This window comes from Podarcis tiliguerta (genome assembly GCF_965153285.1).
Source record: "Podarcis tiliguerta genome assembly, chromosome: 13".
NCBI lineage: Eukaryota > Metazoa > Chordata > Lepidosauria > Squamata > Lacertidae > Podarcis > Podarcis tiliguerta.
In genome coordinates this window covers 17,825,289-17,853,272 of record NC_139546.1, presented here as the reverse complement: position 1 = coordinate 17,853,272, position 27,984 = coordinate 17,825,289, and the positions used below count along the sequence as shown (strand labels likewise).

Here is a 27,984-nt window from a genome sequence, read left to right as displayed (position 1 = left end):
TTGAGTACTGGTGAAACAGAAAGCAGCTTGCCTGCTTGAAGACCATCTCCTAGCCTGCAAACCTGACAAGGCTAATGCATGAGCAAGAATTATGCAGTTCCTATGTTTGCCCTAAAATATAAACCCCCAAAATTCCCCTTAATCCCAATTCAGGTTAACCCGCTTAGAGCAGCGAGATATTCTGCGTACACACACAGTATCGTCACAGAACAGGAGGGATAGCTAGCTTGAGCCCACATAAGAGCATTAGACCTTGAAGATTTAGGTTTTAGTTCTTCAGCTACAGCCTTGTAGCAAACCACTCTCACTCAGTGCCCCAATATGTAATATGGAACAGAAATAGTATTTCAAAGAATAATTGCCAATGAATGAAATTAAGATAGCATCTCAATACAGTATGTGGATTAGAGTTAGATATGGTTTTCACATTTCCTTTTCGGTTAATGAGAGCATAAAAATGCTAAGTGATTTTGCAATTCTGAATCCCTTTCAAGGCAATCTTGTAATACAGTGTAACAAGATTGCTAGGAACCCAAGCTGAAATCCCTGAAGAGCAGGATCATCATGTGGACAGAAGGCTGCCATTTTGAATCCTTGTCACTTCTCTGCTCCAATTAGCTTAGGGCCAAATTTGAAGTTAAACCTGCATCTGCTGCCAAAAACAGCCAGATGTCTAGCTCTCCCTTTTCGTGAATCTGCAGCAGAACTCTTCTATGTTGTAATGCTGTATACTACCATTAGGATTGGAGGTGGCATATGGGAGTGCTAGTTGCTGAGGAATGCAAGTAGAGAGAGTGCTCTTGCATTCACATCCTGCTTCAGATGTGACAGAGGGGAAGGTGGAAGCAAGACATCTGATTTTTTTTTAAAAAAAAATTTGCCAGCAGTTAGAGAAACATGCAGGGTCTGTAGTAAGTGTACAGTGGTACCTCGCAAGACGAATGCCTCAGAAGACGAAAAACTCGCAAGACGAAATAGTTTTTCGTTTTCTGAGTTGCTTCGCAAGACGGATTTCCCTATGGGCTTGCTTCGCAAGACAAAAACGTCTTGCGCCTTTTTTAAAAAACTGCCAATGCATTCCTATGGGAAACCGTCAATACACATTGGTGCTTCGCAAGACGAAAAAATTCACAAGACGAAAAAACTCGCAGAACGAATTAATTTCGTCTTGCGAGCACCACTGTAGTATTAAGATTCTAAGTGGGAGGCTTGAGAAATTGCTCCTCTTGAACCAATTCCAAGCCTAAATCTGAACATGTGTCTTGACTGGGCCAGGTGGTATGATACTGACGTTGAATAGTGTACTGCACCACAAACATCAACTCTGCAAGAAACAATCAAAGCTGGCACACACAGCCATCTTCTAGACGTTTATATTTTAGGTTATATTTGGTTTATATTTCAGTTAGATAAAATTAAGGTAACCTTTTAGTCCCTGTCTAATTGGCAGTAGTTAATCCAAGTAGCACTTCCTTGGAGCTGGCAGGGATATACATTTTGGGTGGTGCAGTCTCTTATATTAAAGCTTATGGCCACAGCTAGTCTATATATCAACATATTCTAACCTTGGTGCACATGTATTTCTAGGTTGAGAGAAGTCCTGAGCATACACAGTGGATTTATAATTAACAAGTCTAAGTGGTGGATATGGTTAAAGTGTATTTTAATTTTCTATATTTATCTGGTTATCCTCAATATGCATTTTTCTACCTCAGGTTAAGTATTTAATTCGTTCCGGAGGTCTGTTCTTAACCTGAAACTGTTCTTAACCTGAAGCACCACTTTATCTAATGGGGCCTCCTGCTGCTGCTGCGCCGCCGGAGCACGATTTCTGTTCTTATCCTGAAGCAAAGTTCTTATCCTAAAGCACTATTTCTGGGTTAGCGGAGTGTGTAACCTGAAGCGTATGTAACCTGAGGTACCACTGTACTTTTAAATTAAATATTATTTGTGGGGTAGGTGGAAGGGTGGCTGCTGCAGTCTAGCTACCATTCATTGTTTGTTGGGTAGCAAGATACAGCAGAAGCCAGCAATAACAGAGTAAAAGGGACAAATAAGAGAGGAAATATAGGTTTCATCAGGACATTTTAACTGTCAGTATTTGCTTGTCAATGAGAAAAGAGTCTATGGAAGGCAGCTACCAGATGTTCATTCAAACCTGTTTTTTTAAGAAACTTACCAAAGATACAGACTATAGACAGACACACTGGAACATTTATGGTTGTGCAGTGAGCTTTATGTTGCTGCTATGAAGAGCCAAATTTCTTAGCTTGTCATGGCAACCACTTCCAGTGCTTGTGTTCCAGAAGGGGGTTCCCAGCAGTGGCGTAGCGTGGGGGGTGCCAGGGGTGCGAGCCGCACCGGGCGCAACATTTGGGGGGGCGCAAGTCCAGAGGGAAGGGACAAGCAATCGAGGCTTGGTTGGGGTGAGGGATCGTCGTCTCCGTTTGGCCGGCCCCCCTCGAGGAAGCGGGAGGGAAAAGAGCCGCGCAGCAGCAGCAGGGAGGAGGAGGTGGAGCAGCAAAGCCGGGAGGAGAGCGGGCCCGTCCAGGAGGAGGCGCGATGCTCGGGACCGATCGGGGCTCCGGTTCGACAGGCGCCGGCGGCCGGCTACAGCCTGCCGGCCCGCGTCTTCCTTCCCCCTCGGAGAACTCAGCGGAGAAGGGCAAAACTAGTTTGAGTTGGTTCTGCGGAGTCTCTTTGGCTCTGGCGCCCCCCTACCGCTTGTCTCCCTCCTGCCATACCAGTCCCAGGGGGCACCGACCCCCCACATTGACCCTAACTTCCATGTGGTTTGCTCCTGAGTAGCCTCTGGTTGGGCAGAAGAGCTTGTCCACCTGGAAAGGCAGCCCACCTAGGAGAAAGAAAACTCTTATCCTAAACATCTGCTGCCTTGGGAGAGATCTCCCAGTGGTGGAGTTTCCTTCCTTGGAGGTTTTTAAACAGGTCGGTTGGCCACCTGTCATGAATGCTTTAGCTGAGATTCCTGCATTGAGGGGGTTGGGCTAGATGACCCTTGGGTCCCTTCCAGCTCTGCGATTCTATGAGAGAAGAAAAGGCTCAGGAGTAAACACTACACAAATACCGAGTGGAGTCCCCAACATGGTTGGATGGCACCTGGAACACCTTCATCAGTGAGGCCGAGAGGGGGGCTGTCATCTGGGCAGCAGTCAGTGGCGTAGCGTGGGGGGTGCAGGGGGTGCCCGCCGCATCGGGCGCAACATCTGGGGGTTAGGGTTAGGGGGCGCGAATCCACGAGTTAGGGGGCGCAAATTACTTTCCTTGCCCCGGGTGCTGACAACCCACGCTACGCCACTGGTTCCCAGTAGTGGCCACGTGTTTTGGTGCAGAAGAATTTTTTTAAAAAAACAAACAAACAGGCAAACACACAAACTCCCCAAAGAGATCTGTTAGCATTCTAAAGAGATGTACAATTCAGTTCTGGGAGTTGGTACTTGAAATCCTAGTATCGCTGCCAATAATTGCAGTTCAAGAGTATTTGCAGTGTAATGCAAGGGAAAATCTCACAACCACAGACTTGGCTTATCAGAATCAGGAATTAAAACATTCATGTTTAAACTGAGTTTTCTATTCTCTAAATAACTTCTGCATCAAAAACACCCAGTTTCACCAGCATTTAATTGTTTCCTGTACATATCAAGTTGGCATAGGCTCATAAACTACTGAAGGAAACAATAAGGGTAAGGGTCTGATACTAGCTCATAATTTAAAAAATTATTCTGATTGCTAAATGTTTCACATATTGCAGGGTTGTTTGGAATCAATACTTCAACCCACGTGGCAGCGTAATGGATTTAACAGTGAACAGTCACTGTGGAAATTCATCCTTACAGTAGGAACATTGTCAGTGGTTGACCTAACAGCTAGAGCAGGGGTCAGCCTACTTTTTCAGCAGGGAGCTGGTCCACTGTCCCTCAGACCTTGTGGGGGGCCAGACTATATTTTGAAGGGGGGGGCGAATTCCTATGCCCCACAAATAACCCCAAGATGCATTTTAAACAAAAGCACACATTCTACTCATGTAAAAACACCAGGCAGGCCCCACAAATAACCCAGAGATGCATTTTAAATAAAAGGACACATTCTACTCATGTAAAAACACACTGATTCCCAGACCGTCCGCGGGCTGGATTGAGAAGGCAATTGGGCTGGATCCGGCCCCCGGGCCTAAGTTTGCCTACCTAGACTAGAGCAAAGATACTTTCTTACTAAATGCAGCATGTCCACATAGATTTCAGTTTCTCAAAAGATACTTAAGTACTGGCATTAGCAATGAATTTTTGGAATCAGGGCCAGAAGACTAAATATTTGGGGGGAAACCCAAAACCAGCCACTTTCAGTAAGAGGCCCAAGTGAACAGCAGCAAGTTATTTTGGCAGAACCAGTTGTTGAAAACTGCTCTGTGGAAAATGTATATTGCTACCATAATTACTAAGCAAGAGACAGAAAATGAGTCCAAATGTAAAGGAGGAAAAGTTTGGATTCTCCTTCATAATATGAATAAGAGTGGCCATGAAACTCTTGAATAGCTAGCATGAATACAAATGCTTAGAATAAGGCAGAAGCAAATCTCATCTGCACCAGAACTCAAGACACAAGAACTGCAGTAAATGCACTGCAGTTATTTTAAATGTTTTAATTAGCAAGTGACGTGGTCTTCAATAACATAAGCCATTTTTGTGGCTCCTACCTCTTAGTTCTACCAACCAAATGTGGCCTTCACTTCCATACTTATGCCATTCCTAAAAAACCCCAAAACCCTCCCCTATCATCTGATATCACTTAGCAAATGTCCACCTTCAGCCTTTGTAGATTCTACTTCTTGCTACCTCATAGCAAGGGGCGGCGGGGGGGGGGAGAATTTGTATTGCTCACTTTCTATTGAATAAGCTAGTTATGAAAGTATACCTACATTTTCCCCCTCCCCACAAGATAAAGAGATGAAACTGACACACTTTTATAATGTATCAAAAGGTAGTAAAGAGAAAATTCCCAGTACAGTGGTACATCGGGTTACATACGCTTCAGATTACACACTCCGCTAACCTAGAAATAGTGCTTCAGGTTAAAAACTTTGCTTCAGGATGAGAACAGAAATTGTGCTCCAGCGGCGCGGCGGCAGCAGGAGGCCCCATTAGCTAAAGTAGTGCTTCAGGTTAAGAACAGTTTCAGGTTAAAAACGGACCTCCGGAACGAATTAAGTACTTAACCCGAGGTACCACTGTACTGTATTAATTCCCTAAGTCACAAACTGGCTTGCACACATTTCAGAACACTGAGGAGGAACTCTTTAATGGAGAAAATTAATCTGAGTGTGCGCAAAATTTGGGGAAAATATGTTAAGTTAGGTAGAGGGGCTTAACAACAATGCAAAAAGTTCAAGGCCTTTTCATTTTCTAAAAATGTGATGCACTTCAACCCTCATTACTAAAATGTATTTCCACATGAAACTTTAGAAAGCTTTTAGATAAAAAATTAAATATGAAAGTTCTTCCATTTCCACCTTTATCTTTACTGCAGGTGCTTGTGATCAGTCTTAGTTCATATAATACTGTGCAATCAGCAACTCCTTTGTAAGTTGCAAAAAAGCAACTAATAAGTCAAATAAATAATAATATCATCCATTGTCCTAAGTTCTTGAAGGCAGGCTCCAAAGCAGGGGTTGAAAGAAAACAAAGTAACAGGTGGGAAGAATGCTGATTGCTGACCAAATGCTTGACACCACACATCCTATAATACTTTGGAGGTGCAGATATGACATTGGGTTGTATACTGGAAGATCTGTATTTAAAACGGAAAACAAAACTGGAAAATATGACAAGTTTTTTACAGTTACCTAGAAGCAGACACAATAGGTAAGTGACAGCTATTTAAAATCTTCCTACTCTACTGAAAGCAAATCATTAGCATCATGCATTGCAAAATGTGACATTTGTATGAAGGCTTGCCATTTCTGAGAAAAAGCTTTCAAGAACTGAAAAAGCAGGCTACGAGGTTGATTTGGAAGGGGGGTAGAATATAAATCCAATAAATAATACAGCAGATTAACTTGGAGCACAGATTCATGAATGGAGAGATTTCAAATAGTCACTCTTAACTAAACGTGTGTGTTAAAATGCCATAGTTTTCCAGAAAGACCCGTATACAGCTCAGGAGCCAGACTTTGATAACCTTAACATCCTGCAAGTTCCATACAATTTAATCATAGATTCTGATTCAGTTTGGGAATCATTCATTTCCTTCCTGAGTTAGAAATGAAAGTATTCTTTATTCACCACCAGCAACTGAACAATTCCCATATTGATTTCTAGTGAGAATCAATTTCAAGTCATACATGCTGTTTGTGACTAATCCAGGCTCAACCTTCACCTAAAGGAAAGGTTCGAGATGAGATGATACTCCCAAAATACCATTCCAAGAGGAAGACAATTTTATATATTTAAAGAATTTTCATCCTACTCTTTAGTCAAAAAAGCTCCCAGAGCATCTTACAGTTTACTACAGAAAGTGCCTATCCTCAGGCTTACAATCTAAAGTAAAGAATAATAAAAATTGACACAAAAATAAAATGGATTGGAAGGGAGGGGGGGCAAATCCATGTTCAAGTTCTTAGTTACAAGTTCCTATAATGACCTGCTAGGACTGAAGAGTTCAAGAACATAAGCCAAAAGCTGCTGGTCTCTTAGCTGTACAGTGGACCCTCCGGATATGAACTTAATTCATTCCAGGGGTCCATTCGTACCCTGAAAAGTCCGCAGCTAGAGGTGCCACTTCTGCGCATGTGCACGGTGCGATATAGCGCTTCTGCACATATGGCGAAACCTGGAAGTTTGCCACATTCGCAACCTGAAAGTTACTTTACCTGAAGGTAATGTAACCAGAGGGTCCACTGTACTGATAGAGTGGCTCTGCACCTTCTCTACTACAGTCTGATGTAATGGTTGCTGCCAAGTGATAACTGATGGAAGGAAGAGCCTGGATTCTCAGCAAAGCTAGTACGGAACTGAAGAGAAGATCACTTCTGGGATGGTTTCTTCCAAACAACTTTCTTCATTCATCAAGCAATAGCATTCATCAAACATTAGCACTCCAGCAGCACAACAGAGTAATAAGATCTCCCCAGTACAGTGCCATTTTTAAGAGCAACAGGGATGCAAATAAAAAAGCTGCAATATTCAAATCAGAGAAATAGCACTAGACAGTTGAGGATTATACAACAAATCCTTTGAACATGCACCCAAAGAGGGCAAAGACCTAAAAGTGCTGATCTTACAGAGCACCACAGCATTTGACTTCCTATGTGCAATTATAACTGCAAAACAGAGGGAAGGACATGGGGACAGCCACATGGAGTCTAAGAATGATGATAAAAGACACCAAAGAGGCAAACCAGTCATGCATTTTCCCCCTCCATGGCGATAATAAATCGCTTCTACTAAAAGGAACCACATATATTAGTTTCCCAAAACAGAGAAACAAGAAATAGATGCTACTGAAAGAAACACGGAAATGTAGTCATCCAATAGTATTAATTCATCCAGCAAAAGTCGCAACAAATAAACAGACAAAAACCGTTTTAAAGCAGCTGTTCTGCAGAAAGGAGTGCTGTATCTTCCTTCCAAGCAGGGGGAAGAGGAAATAACTGTGCAACTAGGCCACTCACTTCCTGCCATCTATTCTACAGCATTTCAAGAAATAAAGAGGTCTGCTCAGTGGAGTGTACATAAGTCAGCCTTCCAGATTCACCACATTCAAGCAATTCATTACCAGCACCCACTTCCTTTTAGTGTGGACTGACAATAGCCTGTTCCAGAACTCTAGGAAACTTTGCTGCTTCTGTGCAGAAAAATCAGGTTCTGTTCTGAACTTTCCTCTTCTTACTAGTAAACTGGAGATGTAGAGAATGAAGTGTGCTTTTATGCAATAGTGTGCATTGTTGCTCTGTAGAATATTATGAGGCATTCACTAGTGACAAGGTATGTTTTGTTTCTGAAGTAAATGTATGTGAGAAATGAAGAGCCCGATTTTACACCCCTCCCCACTACTGTATTATAACTAGTCAAAACCGCAAAAACCTAGCCTACTTGATCCTATGACATAGCTGCATCGCAACAGGAACAGACTCCAGCCTGCAGCCTCCTCTGGCAAACCAGCAGAGGCTCATTTTGATCAATGGAATTATAAACACACTTTTTGCAGAAGCTACTTTAGTTCTGGGTCACATAAAACAGAAGTTTTAAAGGAGGTGTTTTCTTTCATCACAAGTAATAATTTTTATACTAACACGCCCTTCAGAGGTTTGCATATTTAAATGTAATCAATACAGCATGTACGTAACCCAAACCCCTTAGTAAAATGACACCTAAAGCAGAACATTTGTTTGTCTCAAAATCAAAACTGGGGTGAGCCATTTATTCCAAATTAAGGTACTGTATTTTTTGCCCTATAGGACACACTTTTTCCCCTTCAAAAATGAAAGGGAAATGTGTGTGCATCCTATGGGGCGAATACAGGCTTTCGCTGAAGCCTGGAGAGTGAGAGGAGTCGGTGCGTACCGACCCCTCACGCTCTCCAGGCTTCAGGAAGCTCTGTGCAACCCTCAGGAGCCCGGCGCAAAGCCACGCCAGGCTGCGGAGGGTTGCACAGAGCTGCTTGCGCTCCAGGGCTTGGCGCAGCTCAGTGCAACCCTCCGGAGCCCTCCGCGAAGTCGCACCGGGCTCCGGTGGGTTGCGCGGAGCTGCCTGCGCTCCAGGGCTTGGCGCAGCTCCGTGCTTCGGGAAGACATCCGCAGCCTAGGGCGCCCTGCAGGAGTTTCCGCAGGGCTCCCTAGGCTGCGGATAGCAGCCTGCTGCACGGAGTGCGGGGAGAACTGAAGCAGAGTGCCCCGCGCTTCAGGCAGACATCGAGCAGCCCCACAAACTCGGGGGACAGCGGGGAGGCGCAGCGCCGCCATCCTGCTGTTCACCGACCTGGTTTGTATTCCCCGACCTGGTTTTGGGGGGGAAATAAAGGAATTTCCCCTCCCCTTTATTCCCCCCCGAAAAAACTAGGTGTGTCCTATGGGCTGGTGCGTCCTATGGGACGAAAAATACGGTACTTCCAAAACAGCTAGAAAGCTGAAGTATTGTATACATGAAGTCACATAAAACTCAATTACTGAAAAAATCTGAGCGCATGGCATTTTTATGTCTTAATAGTCAACACTTTGGACATGATGCTTTCATTTTATGCTAGGACTGCACTAGCATAACAGGAGAAACTAGATATAATGTTAGCTTGTGGAAGTTTCCCCTTCACACTTGAATCAGTCTTAGCTTGAAGGGGGGAGGGCAAATGGAACGGAGCTGCTGCAGGATGTTTCTTTTCATACATTAAGAATCCTTGAACTGAAGAAGAGAGAATTATACAATCTCTCAAATGGAAAAATTAGAGATGGAAGAGTTCTGAGTCAGCATTGTCCAAGGAGTTCACATGCCCACACAGCCATGAAGTTAACTCGGTAACCTTGGGCCAGTTACACACAGGCAGCTTAAGTTACCTCACAGAGTTGTGAAGACAAGGGGGGCTAGCCCACATCCATGCATTACCACCTCAAAGAAGAGTGAGGTAACAATGTAAAACCATGCAAAATTCCATTACTGGAAGCCCAAGTCAAGCTTATACAGTTTTTGATCGGTGTATTTTAATTTTTCTTGTAATCCTTACATTAACCCAGTAAAGTAAGCCAGAATTATCCCTATATTACAGATAGGGGTCAGAGAAATATTAATTCACAGAAGTAGCAACAGTCAAATCAGGAGCTTACCAATTCATGGCTCTATCTTTATATGCTACACTAACTCTGTAAAAGTGGGGCTAACAGAGTATATCATTCAATCTAGCTTTTCAAAGACACTATTGACAGAAGATGCTAGGAAGTAAGCCCTTGAGATCAGAGCAAACATGCCCTGTTCACCCCACCTCATTGATGAAGGAAAGCCTCAGAGGGCAAAACCACACAGCAAAGGCGCCATTGGAAGGTTATGTTCAGATTGCCGTATGGCATCAAGGCAGCAAAGAGGAAGCCCAGCCTTCTTCCTACTGCTCTGACTGAGAAATAAGCTTACGGCCTGGCAGGAAGCCAGAGCACGGACAGAAGAAAGCCTGTATTAGACATGTTTGAAAAAGCAAGCTTACTCCTGCCAGCATAAACGTGGCCTTTTCCCTCCCCACTCCACAGAAAATGATAGGACATTCATTGTACAATTCCACTTTTTATGGCGGATGTTTAGAAAGGAGGGCCTTGTACAAGACTCTGTCAGCACTGACCATAGTTGGAATCCCCCCACCCCCAAAATAGTATGCCAAAGAGTACATAAATTGGGGGTTTGGTCTCAAACTGCTATTTTACACACTTTATATAAAATCTAGTGTTTTATATTTGGCAAAATTCTGCACTTTGGTAAGGAGCAGTGTGTCTGAAGAGGAGATGAGTACAGGGAAATATGAGCACTAATTAAAAGAAGGGCAATTCTTTATCTCTGAATCTCAAACTTTTGAGAATATACAGTATCTGTCTATTTTCAATCTTGCCCTCACATACCTGAGGAGCACACCTGGTCAAAGAAATCCTAGCCAAGTTAATCATATGCCGTTTAACTAAATAGGAAGAAACAAGTATATGCATAAAAAGAGTTAAGAAAAACAGTGTTTTAAATAGCGTATATGTATGTCACAACAGCAACCATCTTAGAAGAGCCAGCATCTTTTCTTGTGAGAAGAAAAAGGGGTCATTTCTTCTAAGATGGCATTTACAACCTATATTTTTTCACTACTTCTATTATAATACTTTTAATTCTGCTGCCTGATTAATGGGGGGACATCAATAGCAAAGTGTTTTTTAAATCAATTAAATACTACAGAAACCTAATCAGAAACCTAATCATATTTTCCATTAAAGTTTGAACCCTAGTTGGGAAGGTTTTTGTTTTGTTTTTTAACCAAAAGATTCATAAAGGTAAAGGTAAAGGTACCCCTGCCCGTTCGGGCCAGTCTTGACAGACTCTAGGGTTGTGTGCCCATCTCACTCAAAGAGGCCAAAGGCCAGCGCTGTCCGAAGACACTTCCGGGTCACGTGGCCAGCGTGACATCGCTGCTCTGGCGAGCCAGAACCGCACACGGAAACGCCGTTTACCTTCCCGCTAGTAAGCGGTCCCTATTTATCTACTTGCACCCAGGGGTGCTTTCGAACTGCTAGGTTGGCAGGCGCTGGGACCGAACAGCGGGAGCGCACCCCGCCGCGGGGATTTGAACCGCCGACCTTTCGATCGGCAAGCCCTAGGCACTGAGGCTTTAACCCACAGCGCCACCCGCGTCCCTTAAGATTCATAGGAATAAACAAAAAGAATAAAAATAAAAATTGTCCAGTAGCACCTTAGAGACCAACTACTTTGTTCTCGCTATAAGCTTTCGTGTGCATGCACATGAAAGCTTATACCAAGAACAAACTTAGTTGGTCTTGTTAACGGAGAAATCTGAGGGCTCTCTTGGACAAAAAAACAAGGACACCAGCCAGGAATACCAGAGCAAAACAGCAGTTAGTAGGCTTGGTCTTTATTGAAGACTATCGTGACAGGACTCCCACCTGCCACAAGGCGGAACAAGATGGAAGCCCCAAACAAAAGAGCCCCCAAACTCTTATTAGCTGCTAATCCCCATGTCACACACCCCAAACTACATCACTCATACATCACGGTTACATCATGAAAGGGGAGGTCTGGTGGCAGTAATCTGAGCATCCTGGACCCTGCCCCATGGTTCTCCTTGCCCTCCACCAAACACCCATCAAGTGTAACAAAAAAGATATTTACATTTCCTTGTTTCCCATCCAAGGTAATCACACCCTTTTGTCTTCATCTGGGTTTGTTATTTCTGGAATGGCTACCTGTCTGGCACTCAGGTATCAGGATGCCAGGGATTATCACTCAGGCAGAGGGGCTGATGAGTAGCTGAGCTCACAGGTCTATATGAATTTCTGAAGTTTTCCCAGTGAGCCAGTACATAGATACATTTGTCAGTGAATTGTTACATTTGGATTCGTGCAGCAAAGGCCCTTTGAATAGATAGGAATAAATTGTAATGAAGTGTTTCATGGGGACAAATCACAAAAGTCACAAAAGTGATTGTGCTGATTTTGGTAGTGGGCTGCATGTGCATGATATGTGCTGGAGGGGCAAGCCCCCCCAACCTATACATAAATTCCTGCAACAGTGTCTAGGGTGCTACTGGACAATTTTTTAATTTTTTTAAATATATTTTGACTGTGTCAGACCAACAAAGCTACCTACCTAAATCTAGAACCATAGAAATAAACAATTTGTGTTACCTCTCTTGACGGATGCTGAATGTGGCATGTGGTACAACTAAGCTCAGAAAAACCCAGTAGCACCCCACCTCCTAAAATATCCTTGCTCTGGACATGGATTCTGGGTGCCCTTAAAGCCTCTCTTGAAGTTCTATCCCACATACACACTTCCTGAATTGCTGCCCATAAAGGGACAACTCCGTACTCTACTGCTCTATCTAAATACTCAAATTTCCCACCCAGTGCTGCTGAAGTTTTCATCAAGAAGAATGGGGCAAGAACAAAGCTTTACCATAGTCTAAGCTACCTTCATGGGCATAGCAAGCTGAATGGAAAACCGAGGTTTGGAGGTGATGAACTGGAGGAGAGGAGGTCACCTTGCAGCCATCTTGACTATTAGTGACACAACCAGGAGCATGGCAATTGTCCTGGGGAAGACAGCATCTGTCTTGATCAGGAGACCAGTTGTGAACTAAAGTATCCCATATCTCCAGACAGAAGTGGCGGTTGGAAGCATGAGCAAAAACACTGGAAATGAGGCTTTCCCAAGCATTTAGATCTGTCTAAATGAGCCATAAGCTGCTGGTAAAGCACAGCTTCATTCTGTTTGTTACAAGTGAGTGGGTCTTGTAGAAGCTGAAGGGGGAAATTAATTTTTCCACCTCTTGAGAATGCCAAGTAACAGACATGGGTCAAGGGTTGCGGGCAGTCACCATTTTCACAGGCTTTACTCAAACCCATGTTTATAATAGCAAACCACTGTGGCTAATCACATGTTCTGTTTGTTTCTTAAATGTATCTGTCACTTCTTAACAATATTCTCATCTCGCTTTCATCTTTGGACCAGATGATGTAGTTATTCTGGGCTGGATCCAGAGTTAAGTGTGCTAATGGGACTGGTGGAAATGTACTTCCCACCACCTCCTACATCTGGCAGTCCCCGCTACCCACGCATGCAACACAGGGACTCAAGGGAATTTGCTGAACGGGATGGGCTGTGGTGTGGGGGCAGCCTCAAAATGGTTGGAGGCAACTTTCCTGAACAGAATCTTGCCACATACTTTCGCCTACACTTATGTATAACTTTTACTCCTTACCAAAAATTCCTAACCCTGACTTGCTCCCAAGTCTTCCCCGTCCCTAAGCCTTTTCAGAAAGCTTCTGAAGCAGCTTTCTTGACCCAAATATTTCCATGCCATCTCTTTTTATGATCTCCAATTCCTTTCTACTGCAAACTTAGTTTTGAAGATTTTCATCTTCCTGTTCTTTTGCTATTGGCACTGTTGATCTTTCCCTTTCATGTCCTCCTCTGAAATACTTGCTGCTTTCAGAGTTTTTCTTGAATCACGGCCACTAGTTAATCCATATATCCTTCTTGCTATCCCATGACTTTTGCATTATCCATCCATGCTTAAAATTACCAACATTCTAGCACTGAGGACATCACTTTGTGGACTGTGTCATTGTTGCAATCCCTTCGGTGCCATGTTAAGACATATTTATTTGCCCAGGTCTTAAGTTAGTTTTATTGCCTTGCCTCTACTTGCTTTACAGCAGGAAAGGAGGAACTTTTTGGGATGGAGGGCCACATTACCCCAGTGAAAAGCTGTCAGAGGCCACATTTCAATAGTCATACATAATCATACATCACTGACAATCTCACACAGATTAAATTCTACTTCCCGTGGAAAGACACATATGTTAAATTCTTAGTAACTGCACTCAGGTTACATCTTCCACTTTCTCCAAAGACTTTTAAAAAACCAATCTTGTAAGAACGAAAGCTTTCCTTTTACCTGTCAAAAAAGTTCAGCGATCCCAGAAGAATACAATGTACAGCTGAATAGCAAACCTTGCCTTACAACTATTCAAAGTCTCAAACTTCAAAATGAAATTGCATCCCAAAAATTGCATGTAAACAATTGCAAAATGTATGGAGAACCTTTTGCATATTAGCAAAGTGCAAGCTCAAGTCTTCACGTAGCTAGAGTTTCTTACTTCCTACAGAAGATCTCCTTGCGCAGGAAGGAGTTGCAATTTCACATCTTGCAAAGGAGGTTGTAAAGAAAGACTCTCCCCCACCTCCCAATGCAATGGTACACTCTTTTTGGTTCCCTCTTCCCCTTTCCCCCCAGCTAAGCTGATTGCACAGATCAGCTGTTTAACATGAAACAGCTGATGGGGGAGGAAATGCATCTCCCAGCTGAAGAGGTGATGGGTGAGAGGGGACAGAGAGGACCAGAATAAGTCCAACTGCAGGCCAAATCTGGACTGGAGACTCCCCTCCCCTCCCCTGTGCTATAGTTTCATTTTGTTATGAAGGATGTGGGATTTGATGTTTATACTACTGTATTTTTATTATTGTATACCACACTGGAATTTGTCAGGATAAAGTTCAGAATTTTTGAAAAATAAAATAGGTCACCTATCATGCTGTTGGCACTAGCTTCCTAATGAATAACAAATTCCATTCTCTCAGAGTCATTGACAAGGGTTTAGAAGGATACTTTGAAAGGATGGACTAATTAGGATTAATACCTCCACAGGTATCAGCTCAGCTTCTTTCCTTGTGTCTCTTGCCTGCCACATTCAACAACTAAATTGCATTGAGATTTCCAGATACATACAGCCCCTTGAAATATACTTTTCACTTGCAGCTATACACAACCAGCTTTACAGGGTAGAAGGGCAAAGTAATGTGAACACCAGCAACTTACGCATTGCAATACGGCTTCTTCTCATAGCCCTTGTAGTTTTTCATGTTGAGAGTCATCTTGCAGACCTCGCAGTGGAAACATGCTTTATGCCAAAACTGGGAAAACATGAGAAACAAGTGTTAATGTAGAAAGTTTTATAGTGGGCTACTTCTTCCTAGCTGGAAAATGTTTTTCCCAGCTGTGGCTATTAGCCTCTAGAAATTACAATCAGGCATGCTGCAAGAAGACTCTTTCTAGTATCCTGCAGCACTGTCTCCTCCAGAGCTTTCCAAACTTCAGGTAAAACACTTTTTAGATATGCATCATTTTGCAACACAGAAACACAGGTTTTAGTAGCAAACCAGAGGTTAAACTAACCCCTTTCCTGCCCTGGGAGCGTTCATGCAACACAGCTACACGCTGCAGCCGACACACTAACGTGTCATGACACACAGTTTGGAAAGCTCTGGTCTGCTCCATTATGAAGGTCTGTTTAGACATATGCTTGACCAAAGAGCCTTTCAACAGCATTTACTCAACCCAAAAACACACTGTGTTTAAAGTTTAAAGACAGGCTAGGGAAAACATTCCTTTGTATTCAGTCAATGACCTATTTGTTTTTCAACAAACAAGCATTAGCAGTTTATACAATGTGGTCAGCGCTAACCAAAATTGTATTATATTGGCACATGATGAGCCTTAGGAAATATTTCCAACTCATCACCTGACTGCGAGTTCTCTCCCCACCCTCCCCCAACAGGAAGTTGCCATATGTGGCCTTAGCACAGAAATCTAATCCTGATACGCTGAGGAAGGTCTCCTTTCACAGTAACTCTGAAACCACTGTAGTAGGCTTTCCATATGGTCTTGAAAGATAGCTCATCATGCAAGATTGATGCTAAAGCAGCCTTGATTCCCAGATGCTCCTCGAAATGAAATATTTTATGTCTTATAAAAAGCAGACTAGGAGAAAAGCTCCACACTGAGAACAGGTAACACAGAATTGTCAACCAGCAACTATTCTGGTAATAAGTAGAAATACAGATTTCCACAACCACATGGTGAGCTGGAGATCTCTTATAGCCAAACAGCATGCCAGTTTGACTACAAGATACTGGATTTTGAGAGCAAGAGCATTTGCTACATTTTGAAAATCTATGCTAATTTCTCCCACTTTCCACAGCTTGGAAGTGCAATTACTCACCTCTGTCAAACAAGCGAAGCAAACGATCAGAAAGTCACTTGTTTTATCTTAAACACATTCTAAATTCTACAAACCATTCTGGACAGTTCTGAAAAATATTCAGCACTAACCGCTTAGGGGAAGGGAATATGTGGACTATTGTGGGAAATAATGCACATGTTCAGGAGTGGCACATCATCTAAATGATGAAAGGGATGTAATTATTTTCTAAAGTTCACATGCTCTGAGAAAATGTACGAGATCACAAGTATTTTACAATATCCTTCCAAAACATTTTGTGAATGTTTGTGATCATGCAGAAAAGTCAATGGTTCAGAAATAAAATTATCTTTAAAAACCCAGACTGGGATATTAAGAAGAAAAAAGTTGGAACATATTTCTAAAGGTGGAGAGCAAGACGTTTGGGCAATAATGCCTCTCTATGCCCCCTTCTTAGCAGCATGAAAAATAGAGATATGTCCGTGGGTATGTAAAAGAAGGGGCTTCTAAGCCAGCACACTATCAAAAACTTCACAGGGACTCCTTTTTGGCTTTACTTTTCATCTGTAAGAGCTAAAAAAACTTGACTTGAACAAACTTCCGTAGAAACTATCAGATACCATGCAAAGTGAAGTTTATATTTTATGATGTGATTGTACCTAGTTAAGTTGCTCTGTCCACAGGTTCTACCAGCTGACCTGTACTTCCTTCATGTGCAAAATTTTCAGCTTTTAAAAGAAATATTATAATAAGCAAATGCCAGAATTCTATTTAATGACCAAGATCTACAGCTAGGTTTGCTAGTCTTGTAAAACCAACATTTAGTGATGGCTGCATTATATTGAAAATACGGTATGGTGTGAATGAGAGAGTACCACACCCAATACTTAAACATGCCCACAACCTAGCATGGGATGACTCAGTATTCGAGCAAAGCAAGCCTGTCTCACTTTGATCGCCCAGGGCAATAGATTTGCACCTTCACCTATGGCTGATGGCCAATTCCTCTTGCAGAAATGAATTTCTGTATTGTGCTCAACAGGCCCCTCTGGTTGCTAACAGGCAAAACTTGTTATTAACTCTTCCTGTTATGTAACCTCTAGCCGTTTCTAATGCACATATATGAAACCTTAAGATTTTCAGACTCATTTATGTTTACACATATTTAAAACTGCATTAGCAATAGAGAGTAAGGGTCACTGCATTCCCGAAATGTCTGCCAAGTTTTGTACCCCAGACTGGCAGACTTTTTAGTATAAGTAAATACCCATTTATTTATTTTTGTAGTCTACTGCAACAATTCAGACTTTGGGCAATAACAAGTCTTTCATTACCAAAAGGATGCAGGGTTGCAGAGAGCCTTAAATAACTTTTCTAAACCACAGCATTTCCAACTTCAGTATGTATGCAGACTTCAGGCTGTCTAAAAACTGCATCTCAAGCACATAACCAAGGAGCATGCAACTCCAATACTGCCCCAAGACAAAAAGCTACTCAACCTTCAACATTAGCATTCTGTCAAGTATGTACTCATAGTTTGCAATCACGTACAAGCTTATCCCTGGGTAAAGCTATGTGGCTTAAACTTTACCTTAAACATAAAATGGAAAACTGAAGCTAGTGTAGTGTGGGGCCGCGCTCACACATTACTTCAGCTTAACAGAGACGCTTTAAATCCTCAACAGCTTCTGTCTGCATACAAAGTTTAAAATTCAACCACCACCCCCAGTCACAGAGGAAGCAAATGCTTGAAGAAATACAGCTAGTCAGCTTTAAAATGTTCCTCTCACCCTCACCTTTTTGAAACTTGGAAATTATACCCAAAATTAAGTCACCAAGATCACAGAATACTTGTGTGGAATACCAGTACTGTAAGTTGAAGCTACTTGAGACAATATCTGGAAAGTTGATATGACAGCGGTCTGCACACTAAGGAAAACCAGTAAACTTAAGACAAATCTACATTTCAACATCACCTGCCATTTGGATCCATATATGGTTATATGGAAGTTAACCTTAACTCTTCAGAAATGCTGTCTCCTTACATATCTGGCAATGTTCCCCTTTTTTTAAGGGAAATTCCCTTATTCCGAATAGGATTCCTTGCAAGAAAAAGGAAAGGTTGACAGCTATGGTCTCTTTAACGACAGCCTGACACTCATCTTATATGCAATGCAACTCCTAGAACACACAGATGTATGCCTTGAGTTCTGATGCTGACCAAGGGAGCCAGTGTGCCAGTTTCTACATTTGCTGAAGCACAGAGATCTAAAACAGCAGTTCTGAACTTAGTGTTCAGGCTCAATTCCACACCAGTTCTATCAGCATTTTGTCAAAGCCATGCAAATCCCCACTATGAGATAAACACTACCGAACAGTGGGCAGTGATGTATGTGGGGGGATAAAATCTCTTCTTTTGTGAAGGTGGGACAGTTTCTTTCCTCCTCTTATTTCCCCATAAACATTCTTCTCTGAAACACTGGCTCAATTATTATTATCAGCAAGCACTAGTACAACTTGCTCTGAATGAAAACTAGACCAGTGACTATTCTGCATGTCAAATTATACCCCTTCACTGCATTCAATAAAAGGGGTTTTTTGCTTTCTATTGTTCACACCAGGAAACTCAGCAGGAACTTCAGCAACACACAGTTGGATTAAAAAACACTCCTCTACCACCTCAGAACACAAATATCTAATCAGTAGCTATAGCTTGTGGAAATATTGTCCGCTCTTTCCAAAAGAGGCACAATGTGTGGAGCTGGAAAACTCCAAATGCCTCACTAAGGCACCTAGGAATATGAAATTTTTAAAAGTCCAGAATGTGTATGGAGGTGAGGGGGTACAATATAATCCTGATGAACCTGTAAACAAACCATGTGCTGCACAATTTGGAAATATACAAGACACACATAGCACAGTGCCTATAACCCAGGACTTCTGATTCTTTCTCTCCCTTTTAAAAACAACCCCTTCTTCTCAAAACATCCATCTTTAAGACTGTAGGAATATTTTGCATCACCCCATCTGCATTTTGTATTAATCTAGTTAAAAAAACACACATTTTTATAGGACAATCAGCAGGCTTATTTCTTTCAACCTATGCCTGCAGCATTCCTTGATAAAGCAGGGAGTGGATGTGATTTTTTCTTTAAACAGAGAAGAAAGGAACGCAGGTGATATAAACCCTCTTCTGCATGTAATTGACTATCCTGACACACCCACCCTTTAAGGTCTGATACTAGAGAACATGGCTTGGCAAAAAGCACCTGGGTTCAGAGGCTATAAGGAGGTAAGTGGTGCACTTTTGTGAGAATTCAAGTTTCCTTCATCCACATGCCCCTTTTGCTTTAAATATCCAAACCAGATTAGGACTTAAATGAATCTAGTTTAAAGTGAATTAAAAGGGATACTGACAGACTACTGCAAAGTGATGGTGGGATATGCCTACCACAGAGCTGTAGCTACAGGGCAGGTGGGCTGGCTAATCACATTTTTTTGCCAGGGTGAAGGCTCCAGAGGAGCACCATTGAGGCTCCCAGCCTGTATGTGTGCCAAACTGGGTCTTTGACCTGGCTGAAATAAAGCCTAGTTTTGCCCCTACCTACCACTCTGAAGAGAAAATGGATGCAGTTACACAGCTAAGTTCACTTTGGACTGGGAACAAGGAATGGGGGGGGGGGAGTTGAATTTCTTGAATTTGGAGTGATGTGATTGAGATATATGTATTTTTCGGACACATTTTTCTAAGTCTTACAAAATTTTGTTGGAGAAATAATTAGTGTAACTAAGACTAATTACACTTATTAAGAACTACTAATTATTCTGGTATTGACAATCATCCGCAAAACTAAATCTGGTCTCTCTTCAGTCTTGGAATATGGCATAAAAGATTAAAAAACTTAAACAAACACAAACAGCAGCAGCAAAAAGGAGTAAGCCTGCTCTTTAAATAAATCTATAAAACCAATTCTAAGTTTTTAAACTCTGAAACACTGCTGAACAATCCATCTGGAGGGAGGAGGCAAGGGAACAGAATCTAAATGTAAAGCAGATGATAGCTTGTTAGTCCCTTTTCATTTTGTCTGTTGAGACACCCAGCTGTGTTTGTAACTGCGGAAAATAAAAAGCACTAGAAGTTCTCTTTGTTACTGGCTTTATCAGAAACTAGTTTAAGAACATTACAGAAAAAAAGTTGAGGTGATGTGGCACTTACACTGCTTCTTAAAATGGGGTTCACACAAGCAGCTGAGAACAGCTCAGAAATTCCTGTCTTTTAACCTTAGCAGTCAAAACTGGAATAACTGGAATACCTCCAACATCACATTCAGTTGTTCCATAGATTTTTTTAATGGAGAAATTGAGAAGGTGCTTTTCTCCAATATTGCCATACAGCCACCTCTTATTGGACAGAAGACTTGGTAGAAATGCTATAAGCTATAGCTTGCTTATTTCCCAATCTAATTTTGCCCCTACCTACCACTCTGAAGAGAAAATAAGGAAAAAGGGAAACAAGGGGAAAGATAGGGGAAAGCTAGACTGCAGATTTGTTTAGGTTACCTCAATGCTCACACCCTTCAGATAAAGGGGAAGACTGTAGTATTTGAGGGAGACGGCTTGGGGAGTACTAACAGTCACTACTGATAGGAAGAAAAGCAATCTAAGAGAGTGCCAGATGAATGATCTAAGAATGCATCTCCTTTGGTGATTTGCTGTGTTGACAGCACATGCTCTTTGCCTTTTCCCATATGTGTCCCCTAAAGCCAGATTCTTTCTCAAAAGGCAGACTGTTGTGATTCAAGCTATCTACTGGTATCTAAATATCCAGTCTTATTCCATTGTTTTAGGAAATGGGAGCTGTCAAACCTACCAAGACTAGGAGTGAGACTACTTACTTGCTCTCTTGTGTACACACACACACTCTCATACACATACCTACTCTAAGGTTACCAGATTTTTTTCAATGAATGGGGGGGGGGCACTTTTCAACTTCAATGGATTTCGCATGAGGACTGATTTTGTAAATCCGGGGACTGTCCCCAGGAAACAGGGACGTCTGGTAACTTTAACCTAATCACTCCCAAACTATATCTTAACCACCACTTCTGACCAAATCTCTGCATTCCTCAAGTTATTTCAAGCTTTGTCTACTACTAGCAACCCCGGAGGGGGGTGGGGTGAATCTGCTGCCACAGATCACAGCCCTCTTTAAACATTCCCCATACTGTCTCCCTGCAAAGCTGCAAACCATTACTACTGTGCACCCCAGGGCATAAAACATTTGAATTTCAGCAGCTGCTAAACCCAGGTTGCTCCTCATCACACCTTGCAGGCAATACACCACACTCTCTAATACCTTTTATATCCTCTTCAGCACCTTTCAAAGTTGCCTCCTTGTTATTACTAGCACCCTCTGGGCATCCACAGAAAGCCTCCTCCAATTCACCAGCCAAGAAACTCATTCTCGGGATGGGTGGGGAGGACGGAAGAGAAGGGGATCTGATCCCTAAGACAGGGAAAAATCCCTGCACTCGTTCCTTTCAGTGAACAACCTGTTATTGTCACCTTTCTGGGTTGGGTGTGTGCGTGTGAGTGAGTGAGTATTACATACATATACTGTATACACACACACCCCTTTCCTCCAGGCTCTCTGCTTATCTGCCATGCCCTTTGGCCTACACTCCAATCACCAACCCCCCACCCGCCAAATAGCAACTCTTTTCCCCCTTCTCCCTTTTTATTCAGCCCCTTAGTCTCCCATTCCCAACCCCTCTGACCCCCCCCTCCGCTCTAGCCATTCATAAACCGCCCCCCTTCCTTTTGTGCCTTACACCCTCCTCCCGCCCCCCCCAAACCATAGACTCTCCCCTCCCACCAATTTCTCACTTTGGGGACTGCCCACTCGACCGCCTTCCCCAAGAGACCTCTACACTCCCTGACATACACCTACGGGCTCCCCGCGACCCACCACACCCCTAGATCCCCCCCTCTCTTTTTTGCTGGGGTCGTTTCCCCTCTTCCGCCTCACCCACCACCCTCCCTGTTTCCCCACTGCTCCTGCTCTCCCCTTCCCCAGCTCGGCTTGAGACACGCCCCAAGAGCCTGATTTCAACCCCCCCAAGCCCGCCCCACAAACGCAAGTGTGTGTGTATGGGGGGGGAACCAGCACCCCCAGTTCAGTTTGCCCTCAGCCCCTCCGCTGATTCGCAGCCCCGCCCGCTCAACGGTCGCCGCCGCCGCCGCCCTCTCCTCACCCGGCAGCAGCACCCACCTTGTCGAGGCAGTTCACCTTCTCGGTCGGGTACACGATCTTGCCGCAGCGGGCACAGCTGGGGTTCATGGCGGCCGAAGCGAGGAGGAGGAAAGCGTGTGTGTGTGTGTGGAGGGAGGGGAGAGAAATGCCTGCGCGTGTGAGGAAGGGAGGGAACCAGGAAAAAAAAAATAGGGGTGAGGGGAATGAGACCCCCGCGGAAGGCGGCGGCGGTGGGAGTTGGCCCCGGCTGCCTGGAAAACTGCGCCCGCGGCGAGGCTTGTAAGGCAGAAGCGAGCGGGAGGAGGAAGAGGGCGTGAGGGAAAGAGAGAGAGAGGAAGGAAAAGAAGCCGCCTCGGCAACGGCTGGAAACGACTGAGGGGAGGGGCGCGGCCAGCCAGCCAGCCCAGTCAGTCAGTCAGTCGCTCCCTCACGCGCCTCCGCCCTCGTCGCGCGCGCGCGCACCAGCCAACCATGGGGGCGGCGAGGGAATGGCGCGCGGGGTTGCGGCGCGTGCGTGCGTGGCCTGAAGCAACGGCCAGACTAAACGAACCAAAAAAAAAAAAAAAGGCGGGCGGGCGGCGAGTCTCGAGAGGGAGGAATAACCCGAAAAGGAGGCTAATGTCTGTCAGAAGCTTATGTGGGGGTGGCGGCGGCGGCGGGGATGACGGTGGTGTCTCTCCCCCCCCCCCAATCTCCTTATGGTTCCCCACCACAGCCGGGCTCTTTGGAGAATTAAATCTTAATTCCATGTCGTCAGGACTTTATTGAGTCGTATCTTCTTCCTCTTTCCCGCCGCCGCCAAGTCAGCTAAGCGGAGCTCATGGTTCCTGAGAAGAAATGGCCTATAGGATGTAGCGCCTGTCAAAAGGTCGGGTCTGTGGTCGTCCCGACCCTCCGCCGCCGCTGCCCAACGTGCGCAGTACGGGTTTACTCCCGAGTAAAACATGCCTAGGGCGCTAGGCTGTAAAAGGTGAAATCTGGCCAAACACACCCTCAGGCGGAGTCCGGCGTTTGTTGCTCTGTGGTGGCGTTTTTGAAATAATGGTCTCTGCTTCCTACCAACACCGCCGCCGCCGCACCTCTTTTCCCTGGCGGCCTTCACGACATCGATCTCCACCTTTCTCACTTTCCTCCCCTGAAGAAGGAGGTCGGAGATGAATTTCCAGCAGGTGTTACTTTGCGGGACATGCTATACCTGTTGAAATGGCCGCCTCTTCTAGTAAAGGCACCACCACCCTGTCGTCTTGAGTTGCTGCTGTCTGCCCAGGGCTTTTAAAAGCAGGGGAGAAGGAAGAGAAGAGAAGAAGGGCTATGTTTGACTAGGTCATTTTATGGGAATGCGCTGAACAGGGGGGTACAAAGTGCCAAAAGGTTAATAAGTAAGCAATAGGAAAGTCTGCACCTGTTGAATGCCTGCCTGTTGTGCAGCTTTCTGGAAATGCAAGAAATGTTGCCTGTGCAGCCTGTATTTCTCAAGGCTGGCACATGTCCTCAGCCCAGTATTCTTGAATTGACAAGACGGAAAATGCCTGTGTGTGAATTTGTTTTATGTCTGTAGATCAGCGCACGCTGACCAACGCACATTATACCATGTTTATGGAAGACACTCTTACTCGGCTACGAGTGATTGCCAAAGAAGAAAGATACCTGACATCATTCAGCCCAGAGCCCCAGACAATTGAGGTCCAGCTCCAAGCGTCTTCTAGCGGTTCCCTCCCTGTGAGAAGTGAAGTTACAGGGAATCAGGCAGAGGGCCTTCTTGGTAGTGGCACACCCTCCCATCAGATGTCAAGGAAATAAGTAACCATACAACCTTTAGAAGACATCTGAAGGCAACCCTGTATAGGGAGGTTTTTAAGGCTTGATGTTTTTATTATGTTTTTAGATATGCTGTAAGCCGCCCAGAGTGGCTGGGTATACGTAAATAAGATCATGATGATGATGTCAGTGGGCCCTGTATTGTCTGCTGTGACTCTCCATGGTCTGAGCCTGAGGGCTTTCACACTCCTGAAATCCTTTTAGATCAGAGGTGAGGAGCGTATGGCCCGACATCAGATATGGGGCTGGCAGAGGTGTGCTGCTTTCCCTGCTTGGTAAATATACCCCCCCCACACACACACCTAGGGCCAAACTTTGATAAGTAGGTGAGCATAGCCACCTGGCAATCACCTGGTGTAATTTTGCATTGCAAGGAATTAGTGAGGCATATTCCTTTGTGGGCAGGCACCCTGGAAGACAGGGTGGGTAGAAGGGGCTAGGCACCACCCCAACATTGGCCAGAGGGGTGAGTTCCATTGTAAGAAAACCAGTTGTAAGTAAGTTAATAAAGAAAAGGGAGAGTTGCAGCCCACCTTCTAGCACCCAGACTGCCCCTTCTTACTTGTGGGATCATAGTTTTGCTGGGGAAGGAGGAACCACAGAGCAAGAAAAGCGGGCAGGACAAGTGAGCCCAGAAAAGTGAGCCTCTAGTTCTACAATTCTCTAATATTAAATGAATCGTGTCTTTTCAGTACAGTTGGGATGTCTTTTGCAATTTATTTTTAGTGTTGAACTTTCTGCTGTCACCAGTGTTCCAGTATATGGAGTTTGCAAATCTTTTATCTCCCCTTTTCATGTCCTATCAATATCTCTTGAAAGCATCACTGCTCCACATAGTTTAATTATTAATGTGTTTAAAGGTCTATGTACACTAGGTGTCCGAGGCAACTAAAAACAACAAAACATAAAATTACAATATAATTAAAAATGTACAAAAGATGTACAAGAAAGTGCAGGGGAAATCATTGGCTAAACCTAAGACCAGAGCAAGACCAGATCCAATAGCAAGGAAATAATCGGGCCAATGGCTTATCTAAGCAAGAAGGGGTGTATTTATTTATTTATTTATTTACTCCATTTCCTCTTACTCACTCTTAAGAACATAAGAAGAGTCCTGCTGAATAAGGCCAATGACCCATCGAGTCCAGCATCCTGTTCTCACTGCCTGTGGGAAACCAGTGCGTAGGACCCAAGCACAAGAATACACTCCCCTCCAGTGGTTTCCAGCAACTGCTCTTCAGAGGAGTACTGCCACTGACCTTGGAGGCAGAGCAGAGCCATCATGACTAACAGCTATTATTGAGAGCCTTTTCCTCCACGAGTTTGTCTAGCCCTCTTTTAAAGCCATCCAAGTTGGTAGCCATCGCTGCCTGCTGTGGGAACAAGCTCCATCATTTAATTATTTGCTGCATGAAGAACTTTCTTTTATCTGTCACGAATCTTCCAGCGTTCAGCCTCCTTGGATGTCCGTGAGTTCTTGTATTATGAGAGAGGACCTGCTTTTTCCATGCCATGCATCAATTCATAAATTTCTATGAACTATAAAGCCCCAAATGCTGCCAACTTTCCTCATAGGGGATTCTTCATCATAAGGGTTCCAGAGTGGGTTTACAATAATATAATAATAAACAATAATAATAAAATAATAAATAATAATATAATATAATAAAACCGTATTAAAATCAGTTAAAACAGTTCACAGCAGAGAAATAAGAGGAGGGTCCTATCAATATATTTCAGCTGTCAAAGGTCAGAGTTAAGTTCTTTAGCATATGAGGAAAGCTATTCATAGATGTGCCAGATGTACCTCTGTAGGGAAGGAATTTTACAACTTAGGAACTGATGCAGAACCATCTTCTGGGTTACCCACCCCACCCCCAAAAGTCCTAGGGCAGTGGAGCTACCAATAGGGCCCCATCTGCCAATCTTAGCACTGAAGAGGCTCTTTAGGGAAGCAGTCTTCCAGATATATATACCATTTAGAGCTGTAAACACTCATGTGAGCAACTGTGAATTGAACTGGCTGTCTTCACCTACTGCAGAAAACAAGACTTCAGTAGAAGGTTTGCTCGAAAAGAAAAAACCACTCTAATTATGGTAAGTAGGGGGCATATTCCAGGAATCTCAGTACATGGAGATTATTAACGTCTTCGTATCTATGACTCCTCCCCTGTAAATGACCACATCACACACCCATTATTAGGCTTGAAACAAGCCTATGTTAGGTTTCCTCATTAGGGTTTGAATTTGGGACCCTACAGCAACAATTTGTGTTCAGTAAAACTTGCACTTAGAAGCACAGATCTGGAACCAAGCTATAACTAGGTTGACCCTGAGTTGCAGTTTAGTTTTACTGTGCAAGTGTTTCCAAATCCACTTCAGTGCCTCTTGACATGAAAGCATAGACGTCTGGAATCACAAATGGAAAAAGACTGTTAGGAAGATTCTCTAGCCAGTTGGTTGTTTACTGGATCCATCTTGGGTTTTTTTTTTTTGTTTGTTTGTTTGTTTTTTTGCTTAAAGAAATTAAACTACCCAACAATTTACAATCAATAATACAAAACATATGATGCCATCAGCAAATGTTGGACATTAGCACCCTCTGGTGCTATATCTTGGTAACGTCAAAAGAAATATTTGTGGTTGTGAAACATCTTTAGCAACAACATACTGTTTTTACACATAAAAACAAATAATAGAAGTATTTCCTGGAGAAGAAAGGCATCTGCTATGTCAAATCATTTTGTGCTTCTTCCATCCCCAGTCTCCAAACAGATCTAGGTTTCCCAGTCTTACAATACAGTCCTGTGTGTGTATACTATTATTTCTTACATTTACATTTATACAGTGGTACCTTGGGTTACATACACTTCAGGTTACAGACTCTGCTAACCCAGAAATAGTACCTCGGGTTAAGAACTTTGCTTCAGGATGAGAACAGAAATTGTGCTCCGGTGCCGCCGCAGCGGGAGGCCCTATTGGCTAAAGTGGTGCTTCAGGTTAAGAACAGTTTCAGGTTAAGAACGGACCTCCGGAACGAATTAAGTTCTTAACCCGAGGTACCACTGTATTCCATCCCCTCTTAAGGAGTTCAAGGCAATACACATGGTTATTCCCACCATATATTCTCAAAACAAACCTATGGTGTAGGTTAGGCCAAGATACAGTGCATGGCCCAGGATCACCCAGTGAGCTTCATGGCTAAACAGGGATTTGTACCTGGGCCTTCCCAATTCTAGTCTCACATGCTATCTACTGCACTAGATTCAGTGGCTTTAATGTTGTTTACTCTCAAATAAGTGTGCATGATATCACTGTAGCCTTAAGGTGTGTTTCTGGGTTTTTAACAGCTGTACAGCAGGAAGGGATTTGGCTAGTGTGGTTTTACCTGCCACTAAAAGTAATATGCTTAGATCCCCACATCTGTTCCTCATCATAATGGCTATTCACTCAGCACTGTGTTTAGTCTTTGCACCTTCAGCACATAACAAAGAATGTAACTTTTCATTTAAGGCAAAGTTTCTAGACCTCATGACAGTAGAGAAAAGCTTGGAAATGCGTAGGTTGTATCTGCTGCTGAAATTTCAAGGGTGGGTGTTTGGGGACCTCTTCTCCTATGGCTACTACTTCCTCTCCTATATGTGTTTTACAGAAGCAGTTCCCTCTGTTC

The 27,984-nt window shown here is 43.6% G+C and overlaps 1 protein-coding gene across 1 annotated transcript in view; it reads right to left on the bottom strand.

Annotated features, from left to right (window-relative positions):
- The window catches only part of LASP1 (LIM and SH3 protein 1), a 53,309-nt gene extending 28,303 nt beyond the window's left edge, over window positions 1-25,006 (bottom strand). Inside the window, exons 1-2 of the mRNA XM_083408264.1 lie at window positions 22,515-25,006; window positions 15,082-15,176 (exon numbers count right to left, since the gene is read on the bottom strand). Of these exons, the coding sequence (XP_083264390.1) occupies window positions 15,082-15,176; window positions 22,515-22,583 (164 nt within the window). The 5' untranslated portion in view covers window positions 22,584-25,006. The remainder of the gene's footprint in view (window positions 1-15,081; window positions 15,177-22,514) is intronic.
- Window positions 25,007-27,984: the final 2,978 nt, after the last annotated feature.